A 20,474-nucleotide genomic window follows, 5' to 3' on the forward strand; every position below is an offset into this window, starting at 1 on the left:
TTCTATCTTCAATTGACGCAGCATTTCATGGCCATGAGAGAGTGATCAATTTGCTCGTCGCATCCAATGCAAATCTTTTGAATGCACGGGACTCTTCAGGCTCCTCGCCGCTGCACGAAGTGGTAAAGCACGGAAACTTGGATGCGACGAAGTGCATCGTATCTCTGCATGAGCGCCGATGTCACCCTCCTAGACAATGTTGATCAAACTATTCTACACGTTTTGCCGCATCGACTGGCAATCCGGAAGCTGTTGAGTACATTTTGGAGCATAATCTGATCGACGTAAATTGCGAGGCTTCTTTTGGAATCACACCGCTGATGCTAGCTCGTAGGAATAATCATAGCGACGTTGTTAAAATTCTCATTAGGTATGGCGCTAAATAATAAAATATTTATACGTAATAAATACTTGTTGTTATTAAACAATTTTTTTACATACTCTTGTAATTAATAAATTGCACGAGTTAAACGCATAAGTGATACAAGACAACATTTTTATCACTTCGATATCTTTTGTGCGTCTCTTATAACTAAATCTGTTTTTTTATTTCTCTTTTAAAAAATATGTTTTTCATGATTTTATTAAAGTAGGATTTTATTAATCTAATTCTCAATGGCTCTTACTGTAATTATGACTAAGGATAAAAGAAAGGCGAGTGGATTTTATTCAGAGAATGGTACACATTTATTTATCCTTTGTTTTTCCTTGTATCAGACAGTTTTAAAGAAGCATACAAAAATCAGGAAACGGAGGCTCTTATTAGTTCGGAGATACCTAGGCTTTACATTCTTCTTCGTCCTCTACCCTTACCTTTCCTCCTCTTCGTTAAACTTTCTTTCTTTTTTAGCATGCGCAGGCAGGCGACGTAGTACAGAAAACTCATGCGTGTACTATTAAGTGTGCGCGTGCTTAAACCTTAGAACGCTAACGTAATTAGCAATTAGTATCAACATTTTGCGACATATGATATCAAACAAAGAGAAGCGATACAAAAGAAAATAATTTGCAAAAGTTTGAAAAAAAAAACTAACAATTACCGTAATAAGTAATTGCTCTTATTTTATTGCTAACGCCGGATCGTTTGAAATAAAATTCCTTTAGATTGCTACAAAAGTACTAATCGCGATGCCACAAAGTGTTAAAAAGCTCTTATTTTTTTCATAAAACGTAATTGCAAAATAAAGAGAAAATATCGTTGATCGTCATTGATATAAACCTTATTTATGCATTAATTATGAGGAATATATCAATAGACAAACAAAGAATTGGCATCTGAGTCGAATGGTGAACCGATGGCTCTGGTTAGCGTTCTAGCGTTAAGTATCGTTTACATCACGAAGGAAAAACGTAAAAAATAAAATCACAGAATTGTATGAATTATTTGCGATCGCGTGGACCTTAAAAATCCGTGATCTTCGCGGCTTTCTCAATTCGACGGTTTGGGAGAAGAATATGGCCGGAAGCGGATTAAGCCTTTTCCCTCTATTGACACATCTCTAAGTACCAGCAAACTTTAAATAGTAATCAGTCGTAATAGTCGCAGAAGAATTATAATATGGCTATTATTATTAACTATACTAAATACAGTATAGTCGTATAGCATAATGTAATACTATAGTACGCGACTATCGTCAAGCTATACCGGATAGTACAGTCAACCGTCACTGTTACGCTGTTTCTGGGGCTTGGAGATATCAATAGTAGGCTAAGAATTAATTAACGCTACCCGCAATTATTGCGCCTACTGCAGAGACCGTCCACTTTGATGCCCCATGCGACCGCGATTTACGTTGAAGAAATAAGTATATATATGAAACAAGTGTAAAGTAATTACGCGGTGAACTCGCGATCTTCCATTCATTCACTGCAAATTACAGTATATACAGTATACGGGACGCAAATATTACTTCGTAGGAGGCTCCAAAAATGTTTCTAATCGGTCCTGGAAGGCGGCGATGAATCGACAGAGAATGAATTTCTTTTTTAGCTATGCCCGACGCATTTTCATTTCCTCCACTTCAAAAAATAAAAGCTTATCCGCTAAGTATCTCGCAGGACGAAGTTAGGAGACTTACGGAGAAGGGGGGGGGTTCTAAGTAAAGGATCGGGAGATGGAGCGGATAATAAAGGATCGTTACGTTAGAAGAAGAAACATCTCGATTGAAAAGATCAATTAATCTTGCGCCTTTTTTTCTTACCGCGGGAAAGCTGGGCGGGAATAAGAAGAAGAGATGAAAAGAGAGTGGTCTCACGGAGGGAGGGGCAGGAGGAGGAAGATATTTACATTTATAAAACGGCTAAGGATAAAACATGCACTGTACATCGTCTGTCCGTATTCGATTAACGCCGCACACGCGTCCTTCCCTTATCCTTTGATCCTTTCTCGCGCAGCGATACACATGTGGACGAGTGTGCTCGACTACGTTTGTTTTCGTTCTTTCTTTCTTTTCGGTTTTACACTCGAGACACTCAGATCGTAATCCGTAAAATCCAAGATCCGCTCTCCGAACTTATTTTCGCACATAAAACTATATCTCTCGTAAGGTTCGCCTTGAATATAATTTTACGTTTAAAGCGAGTTACAAGAGAGAGCGAGGCTCTAGATATAATTTTATACTCAAAACACCAGGATGGCCTCATCGATTCTCTTCCTCGAGAGAGATAAAAAGACCGCTTTAAATATAACTTTATATTTAAAATAAATATGAAAAATTCTAGCGAAAAATGCGAAAAGGATCACCAAGTAGAAATTTCGCGCCCAAGATGTGGACTTTGCGAGTTTCGATCCCAACCGTCTCGTTTTACCTCTCCGTCGTCGGCCTACTTTTAGTGGAGTTTGTTATAAATATCCAACGATTACTTGGGCTCTTTAATATTTTACTTCCTTTCGCTTAGTTTATTTACACATTAACTAATACGCGTTGGGACTTAAGTTAAGATCCGCCATGCGCGCGTCATCCGCGCCGCGTCACCGATAATACATAATAGCTCGTAATAGCATCGCTACTTACTAGTAAACTTACCCTAGGTATGCTCTTTTTCCGCATGTCTATCGGTCATCAATCTCAGGGGTCTCTCGCATTCTCTCGCTATACTCTCGATCTCTCGCGCTCGCGCTCCACTTTACATTACAAGTATTCCAACATGTACAAAGCCCTATTTACATTTATGTACATACAGCTCTCTCGCACTCCGGAGTCCTTCGCGACATTGATAACGCTTCGCGTACGAACGTGTCCACGCGCGGTGTCCGTGTTCGTGCACGCGATGAAACTTCTAGTTCGGGACGCCTCGAACTGGGACGCGTCCTCTGCCGCATTCTCGTCGCATGTTTAATTAATACTAAACGCGAATGTGCGCCGCAAGTTTGGCGGCTAAAGTTTGCAGACGTTTGATTTTTCTCGCGCAAGATCGTCGCCCTTTTCGTCCATTAAAGATGCGTCGAGAATACGGACTATTGTCTCTCGTCTCTGACACGCTGTGATCGACTTTCGGGCCCACGACGGCCTTTTTCCTCCCTTCCTAAGTTCGCACGAACGTCGAACGGATGGAATGTGGGTGCTTTCAACAATTGCCTGGCAATTATACGTTATGCGGCTGAGGCTCGTAATTCCCCCGGTCGTAGAAAATTATACACACAAGCTACCTCTTTCTGGTTTAATTGCTCTCTGGTAAATCAGTCATGGCGAAACTTAAACTCTAAGCAGCTCGTAATCTCCGGATCGTATAATCGCAGCTTTAAGAAATGATCTGATAAGAAAATGCGGCGTTGAATCGAATTCGATAGTAAAGGGATGTCGGCATTCTTGATTATACGTATTAAAAGACTTTATAATATTTATATTAGATAACGTTTTTTCAGAGGCGATTATCCCGATTGATTGACGTAAGAAATCTTATAAAGTTCTTTTATAAAGATACAACTAAATAATAATGTTTCCCTATTTCACAATATTCTTCGCAAGGATTTTATCTAAAAAAAATAATTTTTATAACTCTGGTGATCTTGCTAAGTTACTGATAAGTCGTATTTATAACGTTTTCATTTAGTTTAATTTGTGTTAATTTATAAAAACTCACTTTTTTATCTTTGTGATATGACACGCATTCGTAGAGATTAAATTATTTATTATCCTGCTTTTCCGCGAAACTCACTAATAACAGATATAAATCGCCTCTGATAATATTCGAGATGCAATATATAATTTGGTCGTGCCAATTAATGTCAGATGTGAGAGTGCAGAGCTTTTAACTCTTATCTTATAAACTTTTACGTAGCAAACACCATCTGTGAAGGCTACCGATATGCTGACATTCCTCGTGTTGAGTGCTTTAAAAAATCATTAATGGACACATGCTTCGGAACGCCGGAATGAACAATTACACTTTTTTTTTAATTGCTCGGGACACATTTACACACTTAACATAGCTGGTACCCCTAATGCGATTATCACTATTACAATTCTCCTATATGCGTGTTTCTCATGAGCGAGAAATAAATCAAGCAACCACGAAGTCATGACATAGCGGACAAAGATACGTTGAACTTATCACACTTGCCGGTGCAATTTCCTCGTAAATTATTGTTTCGTGTTAAGCAAACCAAGTTAATCTTGTTAAATTAAATTCTAACTAACAATAAATAAAAATCTTAAACCTTTTTTATATTTGATTATACTCTTTCATATTAGGAATGAATTTGTGTGTCAATACAAAATAAAATAAACGTTCAGATTTATAGAGGAATAAACGTTCTCTCGCACAAGGAAATTGTGATTTTAAATATTGGCAAGTATTTAATTATTATAGATATTATATAGTCCACTCAACGTAATTTCATCCACAATGTACCACATTTTAAGACCATCGAAGCTCGCTTTCGATACTCTTCTTCGGCGGACATTGTCCGACAAAGATCCTCCGTGGTTTCCGTCGTTGAAGACGACGAGGGACAGTTGGAAAAACGACAAACTCCCACTCGACACAATTTCCGCTCGCGATACAAAACACTCGGGGATGATAAAAATAAATAGCGCGCGCGCGCGGGATCCCTTGGTTACACGATTAGCTTAGCTCACGCGTTCTCACGTACACATACACGGTTTTGTTTTTTAAAAAATAGTAAAAAACAGTGACTAAGTGTTTTCGCGCATTTTTCCACGTCGCTCGGGAAATCCGCTTGTATCACTAATATTTACCCGCCCACTTACGATTCCTGGGCCCTTCTTACCATTTCTCTCTCACGCTTTCTCTCCCCCTCACAATAATAATAATATATCCGTTACTGTATACATACATATACATACATATATATATATTTATTTATTCACTTTTTTATTTATAAAAATAACGTTCTGGGACTAAAACGCAACGTTCCAAAGCGGCGCGCGACGAGGAGCTGCCACGTACGACTGATAAAGGCGCTCCAGCCATTGCCCCTCGATTTCTCCTTTGTTCTTCCCGCACGGGAGGAAATCTAATTTCCGGCCATCAGCGCCGAGAACACGCTCGTTATTTTCTCGTCGTAACACAACTCGGCGAAAGCTCGCACGAGGAACGCACCGAATGTCAGGACGAAGCCTCGCGCAGAATCGGCTTCAGGCAGAATATAAGTAAGTAGCTTCCTTTAGGTGGACAAATGAAAAAGATAATGCCAGAACGGACGTTTGCGTTGCAGCAGTTTATATGAATCGACATGTATCCTGGTGTTCTATATTCTAAAAAAAGAATACTCGTATATAATTGGAATTAATTTTCTAATAGCCAGTTTTGTTGAATTATTTCGAGTGAAGAAACGTTATAAGTTGAGTTTTTAAAAGTTTTAATAAGTTATTAATGGTCTCGGGTACATCATTCATTTTTGTCTCCTTTGATTAAAATTAATACAAGAAAATGGCTGCATAAATCATGTTACATGAATAAATATGTCAATAATATAGAAATATGAATATTTATAAAAATCAAGAAATATCAGAATAGCTTGTATTATGTTTTGATATATCATATTTACAGTACCTCTGTACCTGAGTTCCCATTTTGTAGATAAAAAAGTAATATTAGACTGTTATAATTCTTTGTAATTCTTAATATTTTACATAAAAAGTGAGAGACAATTATTCTCAAGAACCGCGAAAAAATTTGAAAAAAATAAAATAAAATACTTAATCTTAAGCTGCGCATATGCCTGAAGCCGATTTATTCAAAACTCTTAAATAATTTACTTTCGAAATTTTATATAATGCGATTACCACGTTTGCCAGAAGGCGCTGAAATGAAGCAACGGATACCGTCACGTGTGATGAGACTGCTCCAGTTGTATTACTTTATGTCACAATATAAAAAAAATATCCTCATTCATGAAAAAAAAGAGAAAAAAACATCATTATTTGTTCATTGAATTCTGAGACATTGGGTAAATTTCAATGCTTCTTTCGACGCGAAATTAATGTAATTGCTACAGCAATCTCACCTCAGATTAAGATACCGATTCCTTTATCGAGCCGTCGTCGATTCTGCGTAAGGATCGAGATACGGACAATGTCGGCTTGTCGACGATACCGGCGCATCGTTAACGATTCGGCCGGCGGCGATATGTCTAGATCTATGTTACAATGTCTGGCTTCTCTAGATTTCGGATCCGCGCCGATCATCTACGCCTGAAAAGCTTTTGCACCGCCGAATACTTTTTACGATATGCAGACTCGGAAGTGGCCGGACAAGGAGACTGACTCGGCTCGTCCGTCGCATTGCGGCGATACGAGGATACAGACGTTAAACGGGCCGTATCAAAGCCGCGGCTCGCCGTAACTAGATGCAAACGATACGTACGTCACGTTGTGATTTACACGCGGTTTACATTCGGCCACGGTGAGCCGCGTTTAATGCTACGATCAACACAACACCTAATATCGCCGGACGTGTGACGGCCGAGCCGTCGGGCTTGAATCCACTTACCGCATCTGAATATACCGGCTTACGATACGCGGTTTGTGTCGTGTCCCGCAACCCTCCCCGACCCGTTTACAATCGTGCGGCGGTGTGGCACGGGTCCGGGAAGGGTTGACGCAGATGTGCCGAGTATCGGCGATGCTCACCGTAATATTTCCTCCCCCGAAGTCCGCCGCGCGCGCGCGAGGATAGGATTCGATTCGATCTCGGTAACACTGTTGCTGGATGTTATTGCCGTGTATTAGATGAAATGATACCCGCAGAAACGACGCGCAGCACGTATGCTTCCTAATTCGATATCGACGAGACATTGCAAATTTTATGAAAAAAACTGGAATCGATAATCAGCATACCTAGGAAGTTAAAAAATAAATATTTCCAGCATTTTCAGTTTTTTTTTTTTTTCATATAAGACGACCAATATACATGCAAAAAAAAAGAAAACAGAAATAATATTCTTTCAATTAAAAAAATGTAAAAATAAACAAATACGAGCTATTTAAAGAACTAAATATAGCATTTATTAAAATAAATAAAGACTTGATTAATTTAATAAAATCGCAGCGGTGAAGATGTTGCGAGCACTTTAAATTCCAAATACTGAAATTTTTAGTATTTCTAAGAAGATGGCAAAGTTTTTGTAATAACGTAATATCTGTGCCAAAAAGAAGTTAACATTAAATATCAATGCGTTGAATGACGTACGATAGATATCTTGCAAAAATTTCCACGAGCTGCTTTTCAACATCAACTAAGATAATAAAACTTTGGTTCGTTACGCTCGTATAAAATTTACAAAAACATCATGCTTAAACCCCGAATAAATCTCTTCGAAAGATCTCCGCGCGGCTGCTTGCGGACTTCGCAAAAAAACTCCCGTCTTCATCAGGACTCGTTACGTTCTGATCTTCTATTCGCGCACGCGGTTCGCCGATTCCAAACGCCCGATCACGACTTAGCCTAAACGAGAGGTCCGCTACAATTGTGTTGTACAGAGTCCGCGTCCGCGGTGGTACACACTCACCCGCACATGTACACGGTATACCTTAAGAGAGACGGGGGGCGTCTGTTGGACGATGTGACAGCCTTAGTTGGACGCTCACCGATCTCACACATCACTCTCTCACATTCTCTCTCACTCTCATCCTTTCTCTCCCTCCGTCTCGCTCGTCCGCGAGGAGACGTCCGATCGAATTTCCACCTGAACGGAGACAAGGGCGGCATTCCCTAGAACGCTCGCGATACGTCGATTATGGCTAAAACGCGACGATCTGCATCAAGACACCGTTGCGCTTACGCTTGAGCTAAAAAGCGGCACGTTCGTCTCCCGCGTGTCCTCTTCCCCGGCGCTCGGCTGGGAGTACGCCGATTATTTTCTTCAGGAACGAATCATCGATACCATCACCACCGTCACCCCCATCACCATCACGTAGTCCCGAAACCGTCCAGACGGTTCGCGCCATGCCGGGAGATCGGCGATACCGTCTCCCAGGAAAATCCGTCGTTCCTGCGCGAGGGAGACGAGGAAGGTTCCCCGGCCTGGGTCCTCGTTGTCGGGACCTAACACTCGCTGTAGGACGGTGGCGGCATTCCGCGACCCGTGTACATGTCCGTCTGCGGCTGCAGGTGACAAACGACGGTGTGCCCGTCCAGCACGGCCACCGTCCGCGTGTGGTCCTGCTGCGGCGGCATGCCGTACGCCGCCGGCAACCGTGGCAGATCACCGAGCTCGTACCTGGCCTGCTGCCGGCGCAGCTTCTCCCAACAGGCGTTCAGGGTCCGCTCTACGGCCGGCCCGTACTCCGTCGAGTCGGCGTAGTGCGCAAGATTACCGCCGCCCTGCCCGGGACCGCCGCCGCCGCGCTCCGTCATCGCCTGACCGTAGTGCACCAGGTTGCGATCGGCGGCGGGCGAGTACGGGATCAGCGGCCGGTGGTCGCCGTAACTCCTGGAGGACTGCCTGCTCATATCGCTCTGTCGACGGCCGTCCTCGTCGGACATGTCCGACACCTGGATCTCGCCGGCGCCGACGATGCCGCCGATGCCGCTGCCGATGCCGATGCCGCCGTTGTTGCTACCGTTGTTGCCGCCGACGCCACCACCACCGCCGCCGCCGCCACGCTCGATCTCCTCGTACACCGGATCGTCCTCGTTGGCGAGGCCGCGCGGCAGGTGCACGTGTTGTCCGTGGTGACCGTGCAGCTGATGATGCCCGGCGACCCCGCCGTTGCCGCGACCGTCCACGATCTCCGTATACGTGTGGTTGTACGGCATCGCGGCGCGTCTACCGCCGATCGTCCTGGTGCCGGTATTCATCTCGCCGGCATCGTTTGGCCCGCGTCTCCTGCCGGAGTGGCCGAGCGTCAGGGTGTTGTGCGTCCTCGGGGAGTCCTCCTGCTCGGAGCCGCCGTGTCCGGAGTCGCGGGAGTAGGACTTAAAAGAAATGTTCTGCGGAGAGAGAGTTAATGGTTGATGTTAGAAAAATAGGCCAATGTACGTAGAAAGAGGCGGGTGGGATACACTTTCACGTCCATTGAATTCTTTGTTGACACAAATACGTTGAAATGATCATTTTTATATGATTTTTAGAAATATAAGACATTCACGCGCAAACGACAGCAATGCATACCTGATAATAAGTGTTGAACATGAGCTATATGTCTCAGATAAACGAAAATAATATTTATGAGTGAATAATAAATATATTATACATAAAAAATAAAAGATAAAAATTAATAGCTTTAAAAATTATATAAAAAAATAATTCAATAATTTATCACTATACCTGACACTATTAATCATTCAAACGTATAGGATTACCGAACGCAAAAGTGTTAAATTTATGAAACTCACGAGGATATTTTGCACAATTGAGCCGTTTTTATTTCATCGATCATCACTCGATCGATGGATTAATCAAAGAATGTTGAAAATATCTCTTCAAATATTAGCGTTTAATATTTATATAATAAAAAATAGCGCTACTTTCAAATGAAACGGCTCAATTGATGATCGCGCATGCATGAGAGGAAAGACGAGCGAGAAAGTTCCACTCGCATTACACGAGAACCGTATTTCACGGTTAATCATCCTCCTCTCTTCATTGTACAGCCAAAAAAAAATTAAAACAACACGTAACATAAACCAAGGCACACAAGATGAGCTACACACAATTCATGACAGGATAAATGGAGCACTGTGTTCTGATATAAAACGTCATAACCGTGTATTCGCATTTGTTCCCGCGCGCCGGACGCGCATTAGAATATGAAAAAAAAAGAGAAAGGGGCAGGGGCAGGTATACCGGAAGAGCGACATGGCTTATTCCATAACATCTCCGTCTCTTTTGGCTTTACTTCAGCCGGGCGCTCATCAATCACCGCGTTTTGCTGTATCGGGCTAACTTAACGAGCATCGCTAAAAGTAAAAATATAAAAACGAAGTACAACAGTACTTAAGTGCGTTTAACAAAAGAGTTCAAGATTAAGAACGAAACAGTCTTACATTAAATATATGTCCATTAAATAAGTCTCTTTCCTTTGCAACAAAGGACATAAAAGGAGTTAATTTCAATAATTTATGAGATTTTATTACTTACATTGTATCTTGTAAATAAAGTAAAAAAGTTAAATCGTTTTCAAATATCATGATATAATTCTTTCTTTGTATTCAACGAACAAGTATCATCATTCTGTAACTCAAAGGTAAAAGGATAAGATAATTCATATTTGGATAGAAAATCTGTTTCGTCTTACTAAATTACAGAAAAACGTCGCTTGTTTCAGTCCCATTGATATATAACCGAAAAAGATTGGGGAGAGATTTCAAACGGAGGATTATGGCGCAAGCTATGTCGCAAACGTGAAAAATAATCTCACTTTACACGTCGACAAAGTGTGTCTCCGCATCTCCATGCTCAATATTCGGATCAGGTTCACTCCTAGGATGCGTAAGGGTGACTAGGTGCTGTGCATGAGTGAAAATTAATACCGCACACCATGCAGAAATAAAAGAGAGAGAGAGAGAGAGAGAAAAAGAGAGACCAAAAGACACACGGTGTACCGGAGACGGCTCTAGTTTTAGCAAAACTTTCGCAGCAAAAATATTACTTATAGGTACTATATACTTAACAACCAAGATTTTTTAAATTGAAATTTAGTTCAGCGAGATCTTTATATTTCCGCAAATGTTAAGGTGATACTTAGCAAAACCCAAAAGACTAAATGCTCGCGGATACGAGGATAGTGATTTTCGAGGTATCTGCAAACGCGCGGACTATATATACTCAATTAGTATACTTCTCACAGTTCTCACAAATACAAGATCCTCGCAAATACAAAGACCGTAGTTTGGCTCTTGCAAACGCAAACTGCTTGCCGACGTGAAGATCGTACTTAGGATATCATCAATGCGGAAACAGCGGTTTAGCAAATCCTTGCAAACGTACGGATCATGATATCAGTGAGATATCCGTAAATAGCGAAGCTATGATTTTGAAACGCCGTAGTTCGACGCTGTTAGACTTTTGCATACATTGTTCAAAAGTAAGGAGACTATCATTTAAACAATTTAAAGCAACAATGAATTTTTACCTTAAATTATAACAAATTTTTAATTATTTTAATAATTTAAATAACATAATTGCAATCTATTAATGTCTGACTTACACGTGCATTTAATAAAAGTGCTTTTACCCCAAGATGAAATAATACTAAAGTTTAAACGATCGCAAAGTTCGTCTTACGTTAGAGCCGCCCCCCCGAAGTTGAGAAACACATCGTGCGAATTTAGCGGTGAATTAGTTACCTTCCACATGAGGTTTTTGTTAAGGTGGCCCCAAGTGGCAGTGGCAGATTTGGGGATATTGGGAGCTGAGGGTAAGAAGGCGTGACGTGCGTACGGCAGGGTGGCCACGATGTGAGCCTCGGTCGAGGCAGGTTCACCCGGCACCGTTACTGCCGGCTGCCTATCGACTATCGCCCAGCTTCGACCGGATACCAAATACTGCAAAAGCAACCAATCCGCCATTCCCTCTTAACCCTTCGTTTACTGATGGGCGGCAGGGCCAGCCCTGTCAGTGTCGCTCGTGATTCAGTGTATATACGTGTATCAATGGATGGATTAGTCTCTGGATAATTATCCCATGCGTGATCACCGACCGAAAAATCGAGTTGTATTATTAAATAATTAGATTATATATGAAATATATTTGCGTAGATTCAATGCAGATGATTCGGGTCAGTAAACAAAGGGTTTCTCAGCTAACAATTGCATTGATTTTGGGAAACAATTCCGCTTCACTAGAATTGTAGAAGAAGATATATTGGATAAATATGCCGTGATGTAAATATCACGGATTAAAGAATTGAAGAATATGCTATTTCTTTGGGAGAACTTGGACAGAATTAATATCTCTTTTTTGTTTCAATCTTTCCAACTCTGTGCGACTCTAATCAAAAGAATGTACGTTATTTTTTATATTTTAGAAAAAAATGATTTAATTTTTAATTATCAAAATATGAAATATTAGACATTAAAGAATTATATTTAACGCTAGCTTCAATTAACAAAAAATATGGCTATATTTTTGTCCGTAAATACACCGTAATCCAAATTGAAATCACCGGGACGAGAGAACACCTTAAGCCTCTCGATCGATGAAGCAACGGGACAAAAGAGAGACCTCGTGCGCCAATTAGGATACATAATTGTGTGGATACGGGGCGCGTAGATCTCGCGCGACACGAGTAGACACGAGGGAGATATGCGGCGCTGTATACATCCAGCATTCCAGCGATATCTCGGCTACCTCGGCGTGCGGTACCGGAAGCGGAACGGATTTAACTCGTGCGGGAGCAAATCTACGACGTAGCGCTCTGAGATACGCGACGTCGACACGCACGCTGAAGGATTCTCCCCGGACACATCGCGGGGGCCTCCCTTCCTCCGCCCTTCGGCGGGACGAGAGTCTGTTGCGCAAGAACGACACGTGATTGCACCTGTTTCGAGACTCTATAGGGACGGGTCACGCGACCGCTACAGCCGGACTTCCGGTCCGAACGAAACCTACGACCTGCGGTTCTGACACAAGTCGAGAAAGAGTGCCGGACGATGCCTTCCGCTTGGCAATGACTCGTCTTCAAAGAAAATGGCGAAGTTCATTTAGACTGAAAGATCTTCAAGACAAGAAAAAGTCAAAGAAGCTCTTCACACGCAGGGAATTAAATTATCTGATGAATTGATGGGCATTCCGATTTAAGAAGTTGATTCGAGAGATAGGAAGTTAAAGTTTTTAAAAGGTATAAATGTGTTAAGTTTAGTTGGGTTGTTTCATACTAAACTTTTTAATCCACATGATTTTCGGCAACTAAATAGTCGCCAATCATCTAAGAATCGTCTTTATACTTTACCTCGTCGCGTGGACACGCGGTTTGGCGTTAATCAGCGAAACGCATCCAACGATAAGGATAAAGAGAAAGAGAGAAAGAGCAAAAGTGGCCGGTGAATGAGCATGTGTGATGCGGTGAAGGTGTGACAAATGTAACGGATTGGGTCGCGCGGATTTTCCTCGCCCGTACCTCTCCTTTTTTTCCCTTCATTTTCCATTAAGTGACTGATCGTGTGGGTGAGTGCCTGAGCGAGCATTTGAGCGCCTTTTAATCCTTCACACTTGAAACACCAATCCGATTACCGATTCTTTGTTGCTTTCATTATCACCACAATTAATCTAATTTTTATAAAATTTATATAAAGTTTATCTACTAAATTTATCGTTTGCGTCCTCATAACATCGCTTTTCAACAATACAATAATAAAAAGACATTATTTTTTAATGATAAAGATAAATATACGAATTTTCCCTTTCTACTAACAAGCTGCTGAATAATTTTGCTCGCTCAAGTTGCGATACATAAATGCATTAACAAATATAATTTTGTAACACTCTGTGTCAATCGGTAATATGACAAGTGCAAAGGGTTAAACGTACGTTTCTCAGCGTGTGAAACATGTCGGCAAGTTCGACGGGAAACGCAAAAAATTTCCGTGCAAACCGGTATAGCACGTTCCAAGTGCAATGTAATAATAGTTATGCGCGAGCGTTCACATTTTCGAGAAAGCGTTTTCCATCGATCGCCTGTTCATGAGAGGGAAAAAAAACCACTTAATTACTCGAAGCGCGTTCAGGCGGAATACGGAAGTGCCATGGAGTGCAAGAGAACAAAACGACGTGAAATGCGACGTGTAAGTGCTTGCATAGAGTGCATCCCTTCGTACTCCGCCCTTCGCGTGTCCAGTTAGAATTAGGTCCGCTGGTACATTACGAATCTTTCTAAACGTATACCTTCCCCATCGCCGACGGAAGTTCGTTTGTTTAAACTCCTTCGTCGTGAAAGGGCGATCTGGTTGACAATGCGAATAAAGTAGCGTGGATAATTACTAAAATTAAAATAAGGTTTTATACAGGGTTGTCGCGACAAGTATCAACAGTCTCTTATTATTTTGTTCTTTACTTCTGTCACAATTTTTTATATTTTACAAGAAATTATATTTTATCAATCTTTAAATTATGCAGAAATTGCGTCTCTGCCAATATTTTAAATAAAAAATTTATATATTGTATAATAAATTGATAAGATAATTTTCTTAAGACTACATAAGTGAGATTGATTATGACAGTAATTTGCTTCGAATATTGCAACTTTAATAAATGAGTAATCATCAACTTGCTGATCAAATAAAACTCATCTGATATATCAAATATGATGAGCAAAAGGGTTAACAGAAGGCAATACAAAGGAGACGCAATTACGAGGACAATCGTGAATCATGATTGCGCGATTGTATCTGATTAATCTGATGTTACGAGATTCCACGCACGTTCGAAATTATTTCTATTATGATTAGAAGAAAGGCAGTAACTGACAAGTCACACATATATTTTCTCAGTTCTGTTCATCATGTTGTAGTGCAATGATGATTTTAGAGACATGTTTTTACAGTTAAATTAAAAAAGAGCATGATTTATTTAATAAATAAAAATAGGTCAAATTAGTTAAATTAATCCTAAATAAGTTAAAAAATTAAAAAATATGACTAAAAATTTTGAGTTAATATTCTGTTAATAACAGTATATTATATTTGAAGACATTATTCAGTGTAAAAATTTAAATTTGTTTATTAATATTTAACTATTATTTAACATGACTTACCAGATTACTTCAACTGTAACTGCAGGTAAAATTCCCTGTGTAAAATACTCGTTTCGGCAAAATTATATCACTTACTGCCTTTTACTTCGTCACAGATTTCATTGACGATCCGGTAGGTCTGAAATAAACGACGAATCGCGCGAAATCGCGCTCTTCGTAGTGAGAAAGGGAGCGGGCCGGGGCATAAGAGGGTACAAAGTAGCCAGCAACCGCATTACACCAAACCCCCGAAGCCAGATAAGAAGCACGGAAATCACCACTGTTAGTAGGAAGTCTTGCGGGCGAGCGTGCTCGCGAGAGTGCGAATTCGAATGTTCGTGCTGTGCCTGCCTTCCGCGCGTTATTTACAAAATGGGGACGTCGAGCATTATCAAATCGATAATCCGGAAACGACATCTCTTCAGTCGAATTTGCTTGTAAAAAGATAAACGTCTACTTTTTTCTTTCCTTCCTTCAAAGTTTATAAATTCTTTACAGAAAAATTGTTTTTAACTAACTCTTTTGCGAAGTAAAACTAAACCATTGAATGACATTTAACTGTGATAAAGAAAATGACATGACAAGTTTTAGAAAATAAAAATAAGTTTAATTATTAAAATAAAAAATATGGAAATGTTTTTCCGTTATTAATTTGACACAGTACTGATCAATGCAATAATTGTAAATATAACAAATTTATTTATACATTTCTAGACAATTTGCGATTAATTGAGCTGATGAGCAATACGTTTTCATTTATTCAGACTGTTTAAAATTCCGGTTACTTGTAATAATTTAGTGTTCAAGATCCTCGAGAGATTGTCGTTATCTCTTACTTGATATCTTAAATAAAGAATGCCGGATAATACTGAGAGACATTTTCTTAATTGGAAGTATAATAGGGTCGTGATCGTATTAACAAGGCGCTCGAATTAAAGTGCTATCAAGAAGAAACACCGAGTTTCACTTATTCCTTTAACGAGCGCAAAATAATATACGAGCTGTACTAAATAATGGCCTACTTAAATAATTTTTACACTAAAGTCATTATTTGGAATAACCCATCGAGAGAAGCTAATCGCAAAGGAGAAATGCAAATATAATTAGAGAAAGAAAACATTATATACAGATTTTATTTTTTCAAGTCTCGAACTTATTTCTTTGCCAAAATTTAAAGATAGATATAAGTTTAAATACGAAATAATTTAATACTAATAATTGAAGAGCATTACATCAAAATTAACTCTACGTTGTAAATAAAATACTACAAAGCAATTTTATTTTGAAATAAACATTTAATATTTATAAATTTTTTTAAAACTGAATTTATGAAATTTTTCGTATTTTCAATCATTTTTAACATTAGTTTCCCTATGAGTGACGTTTTCCTACAAACTGTCCTATAACAGCATACACAAGAACGTTCAACAATCTCTCTTTCGAATACATTTTTTGTTTCGCTAGTTTCTCTGTCTCTCTCTCTTTTTCTCACTCTATTTGTGTCGGCCAATTCTCTTGGATTCTCTGAGCGCGACAAGGTCGAAAGAGCTGAACGGTTCGTTAAATGCCTTTTAGTTCGCCGTTTCGCGAGTCAGTTTTTGAAGTGACTTGCTGATAACGCCAAAAAAAGCTTTCAGGTTCATGTCGGTTTCGAACGTTAAAGCCGAATGTACACTTAACATTATTAATAAACATACACTTTCAGAAAGTAACAGCCTGACATATTCATAGAAAATTTAAACCTTTGTAAATTAATCTATAATATACACAAATTACTTTAAAAGAATAAAATTGTTAATTGTACAGTTGTAACCGTAGGAAGTCTCTATATTAATACAAAAATTTAGAAGTAAAAATAAACGACTATTGAAAAGTTCTACTATTGCAAATAATTCCTAGGAGACAAATCCATGAGCATACGCTATGCTTTATCTGTAAAAATAATAAAATAAACTAGCAGGACCGCCTGCCTTATATACATGCTGCAACAAATTTAATATAATACATTAAGAAAAGAAAAAAAATCTCCATATAAAATTCGATTGTCCGATTGTTAAATTGAATACATAAGCATGGGAACTAAGTAACTACGTTTAGCGTTAAATGCGTGACAAACCAAGGTCTATTTACACGCACTGAAAGAATCAAGAGAGATAGACAGAAACTGTAATTCACGCGACGACGATTAACCGAAGGGGCAAGTTTGAAGGAAGGCAGGCTGGAGTTCTGAGCAACAGGCAAAAAGTCAACGGTGATAATTAATTATAGACGGATCATACTTGTGTGTTACTCGTAATCATACTAAAAAGGAATAGAGCGAGTAAAGAATATACAGAAAAAAGAAAGAGACAGAGAGAAATGCAATTTATCGATACTCGGAAGTTATCTTGATCCTATAAGATCATGTACACGTTGTCATATATGCTAGTCTGACTTCCGATATACAATATCAGAAAACGACTTTGATTGATACACTTCATGAGATTGATCAAGTATTGCACCGTCATTATTATATTGTAAAAAAAAGAGGGGGAGAAGAAGACGCACGTTCCCCTTTCGGACTCCTACAATTCCAATCTTTCCGGCTGCTCCACGGATAAAGCACAGTAACCAATGTTCTTATGAAAATTAAAATGCCTTAATTTTTGCAAATACTGCGTCGTTCTGTATTATATTATCAGTTTGCATCTTATTACAAGTAAAGAAGGGAAACGACAAATCAAGAGCTAGTTTGATCAAACAACAGTATCTGCAAAAGTTACGAACATAATACGAGACTATAATAGACCTCTCGATTTTCATAAGCAATATCGATAACTGCGATCCCGCGGAGCGAGCACTCCACTTCGCTTCGGTGTGTCTCGGTTTGGTGTATAAGCGGCGTTTGGATACCTTGCTGAGCGGGATGCCTATTGTGGTTGCTAGGTGCCATCATGTGCATCTGGTGTGCCCCGACCGGCGATCTCAGCGACAAATTGTTCAGGTTCACGTTTATCGAAAGATTCGTATTGTTACAGGCGGCGGTCAGGTTGTTGTGATTGTTCGGTGATGTGGTGCCGACGTTGGTACCCACATTGGTGGCTGCGTGAGGCGACAGTCCGGAACTGTCGGTGGTAGGGGCCGAGGGGTTCGACGACGTGTTGTGCGAGGCGAAGTCCTTGCCGCCGTTGGCGCCGGCGGTGCCGCCGCTGCCGCCGGTGGAGCCGGCCGAGCCGCCCGTCACCGTCTTCGAGCACCTCAGGCACTTCGGCAGCCAGGAATGACGGCGCACGAACTTCCGGTACTCCTTCCTCACCTGCAAGAGCGAAGCAGAGCCCGCCCGACCCAACGAAACGAGTTTAACGGTGCGAGAAAAAACTAAAGGCCTGTGCGAGACAGCGTGCGGATGCGTTGTGTGCATTTTCTGCGAGTCTGATACATGGAGATTGCAGACCGCAGGGCTGCAGACGGCCTCGACTAAATAATCGTGGTATATGCGAGTAAAATAATCATTGAAAAAAAATAATAAGTAGATAAAAACATTGCGCTTCTTTTTTCACTTTATTCAGTTAGCGTCTTTTGTCACCTTTAAGCAAAGTTAAAAGGCCGTCTGCGACTATTTGTGAGAATGTTGTGCAATTTGAGTTTGCAGGCTCGAAACTCTAGTGCCGATTTAACGAGAAATAAAAATAATATCGGTGCTCTTCTCGCGATGATAAACAAAACAGTTCTCAAATTCTCGAAGAAATTATAATGAGCCCACTATGGGTGGCGAAAGTAACGCGAAATAAACGCCAGTAACTTGTATTGCGCTTTATTAGACTTTATTGTACAGCGCTTTATTAGACAGATCATTTTCTCATCTCCATGTTCTGATTTTTATGAGCAAAACAATACGATGTTAACATGATTATTGTTCCAGCAATCTTAAATAGTATTAATCGTGATCGGCATGTTAAACTTAAGTGCTAGAAAGTTCTTCAAATTTTAAGTTAATATAAAAATTGATACATAAGTGAGAATAATTTATAAAAAAAAAAAATGTTACAACTCACTGTCTCTAAAGAAACGTAAAGTTTACACAGTTTTCCAGGCAACGATGTAACATTCTATTACAAATCATTCGTAAAAAATATGCAATAAAATTGACTGGGATCTTACAAAAGACGTGTATCGATGCGAAATTAAGTACGTTCTTATAAAAAAAATGCACTGGGATCGCTCTTAAGTAAAAATTATTACATATTTTACGAACAACTCCAATTTTTGTTGTTTGTATTTCTCTCTCTCCGGGAACATCCGGGCGATGTTGCCGGAATGGTTTAAATCAAGGCGGACTTCTGTGCCCCGACGTATTCCCTTACCTTCTCGTTCTGTACGCAATGGAACACAAAGATAAACAGCCCCTGGAGACTATTCAATACGGTGAAGATGTACGCCATCACGACGGATTCTTGGTTTAAGTAGAGAAGCCCGAACGTCCAGGTCAGACCTAGTAGAAACACCAGCACGATAGCGCCTCGCAGCCAGGCCCTGATCAGAAGATACAGAATAATAAATTACAACCGGAGAACAGCTAGCCAAGTTTCTGTTGTACAATACAAATCGCGATGGCGGCGCTTAAAGGGGACCAACGTATCATCGGGTGGACGCTCCGATGGAACGTGATTTTTTTCAGATGAAACGAAATCTCGTAAAGTATCATATCTCCTCGAAGGAAACCTCGGATCGATTGTACTATTTAAGTTCGCCTTTAGCGGCTTAATAAAATTTGACATTGAAACTGACACGTGGATTCAATATTCTTTGATAAAAATAAGAAGATATTTTCTGCAGCTCGAAGGACGAATGAAGAAAATGTCATTGGTACAAACACGATAACTTTATGGATTTCCAATTTGCAACACTGTATTCATTATAACTGATCGCTGATTGAAGGTATAATTGTAACATCACAATCAACTAATTTTAGAAAATGTCTACATAAAGAGAAATAATTTTATTCATTAATTTTATTTTAAATAGCTGCAGTAATTTCCATTTTTTTTCCTAAATTATTCGTGAAAAAAGAACATAAAGATAATTGCAGCCGATCCCAGGCTTCCTCAATTGATCGCAAAACAGTTTTAATGCTTGACATTACGACGTCGAACAGAAAAAAATAGCGCAATTGTCACGTAGCGCCGTGAGACACGCGAAGGTTTGTCGACGCGTTTAAACATTGCGACATTATGCTGAATAGGAGTTTTTACTTTTACAAGCAACGTGAACGCCGCTTTGAGCGTCGCCGGAATCGCGGCGTTTTATCTAAATCGTTATATGATATTAGAACGTGTGGCGTTACACAGGTAGGCG

At 40.0% G+C, this 20,474-nt stretch overlaps 1 protein-coding gene across 5 annotated transcripts in view; it reads right to left on the minus strand.

Moving 5' to 3' along the window:
- Nucleotides 1–561: 561 nt before the first annotated feature.
- The window catches only part of LOC139815597 (latrophilin Cirl), a 435,108-nt gene continuing 415,195 nt past the window's right edge, over nucleotides 562–20,474 (minus strand). For 4 of the 5 annotated variants that reach the window (XM_071782625.1, XM_071782617.1, XM_071782634.1 and 1 more), the window contains 4 exons: nucleotides 19,484–19,652; nucleotides 18,214–18,435; nucleotides 11,758–11,955; nucleotides 562–9,399 (listed from right to left, as the gene is read on the minus strand). In XM_071782625.1, the coding sequence (XP_071638726.1) occupies nucleotides 8,512–9,399; nucleotides 11,758–11,955; nucleotides 18,214–18,435; nucleotides 19,484–19,652 (1,477 nt within the window). In that variant the 3' untranslated portion in view covers nucleotides 562–8,511. The remainder of the gene's footprint in view (nucleotides 9,400–11,757; nucleotides 11,956–18,213; nucleotides 18,436–19,483; nucleotides 19,653–20,474) is intronic. The other variant, XM_071782641.1, reaches the window with a different exon arrangement.

Source organism: Temnothorax longispinosus, chromosome 1 (genome assembly GCF_030848805.1).
Source record: "Temnothorax longispinosus isolate EJ_2023e chromosome 1, Tlon_JGU_v1, whole genome shotgun sequence".
NCBI lineage: Eukaryota > Metazoa > Arthropoda > Insecta > Hymenoptera > Formicidae > Temnothorax > Temnothorax longispinosus.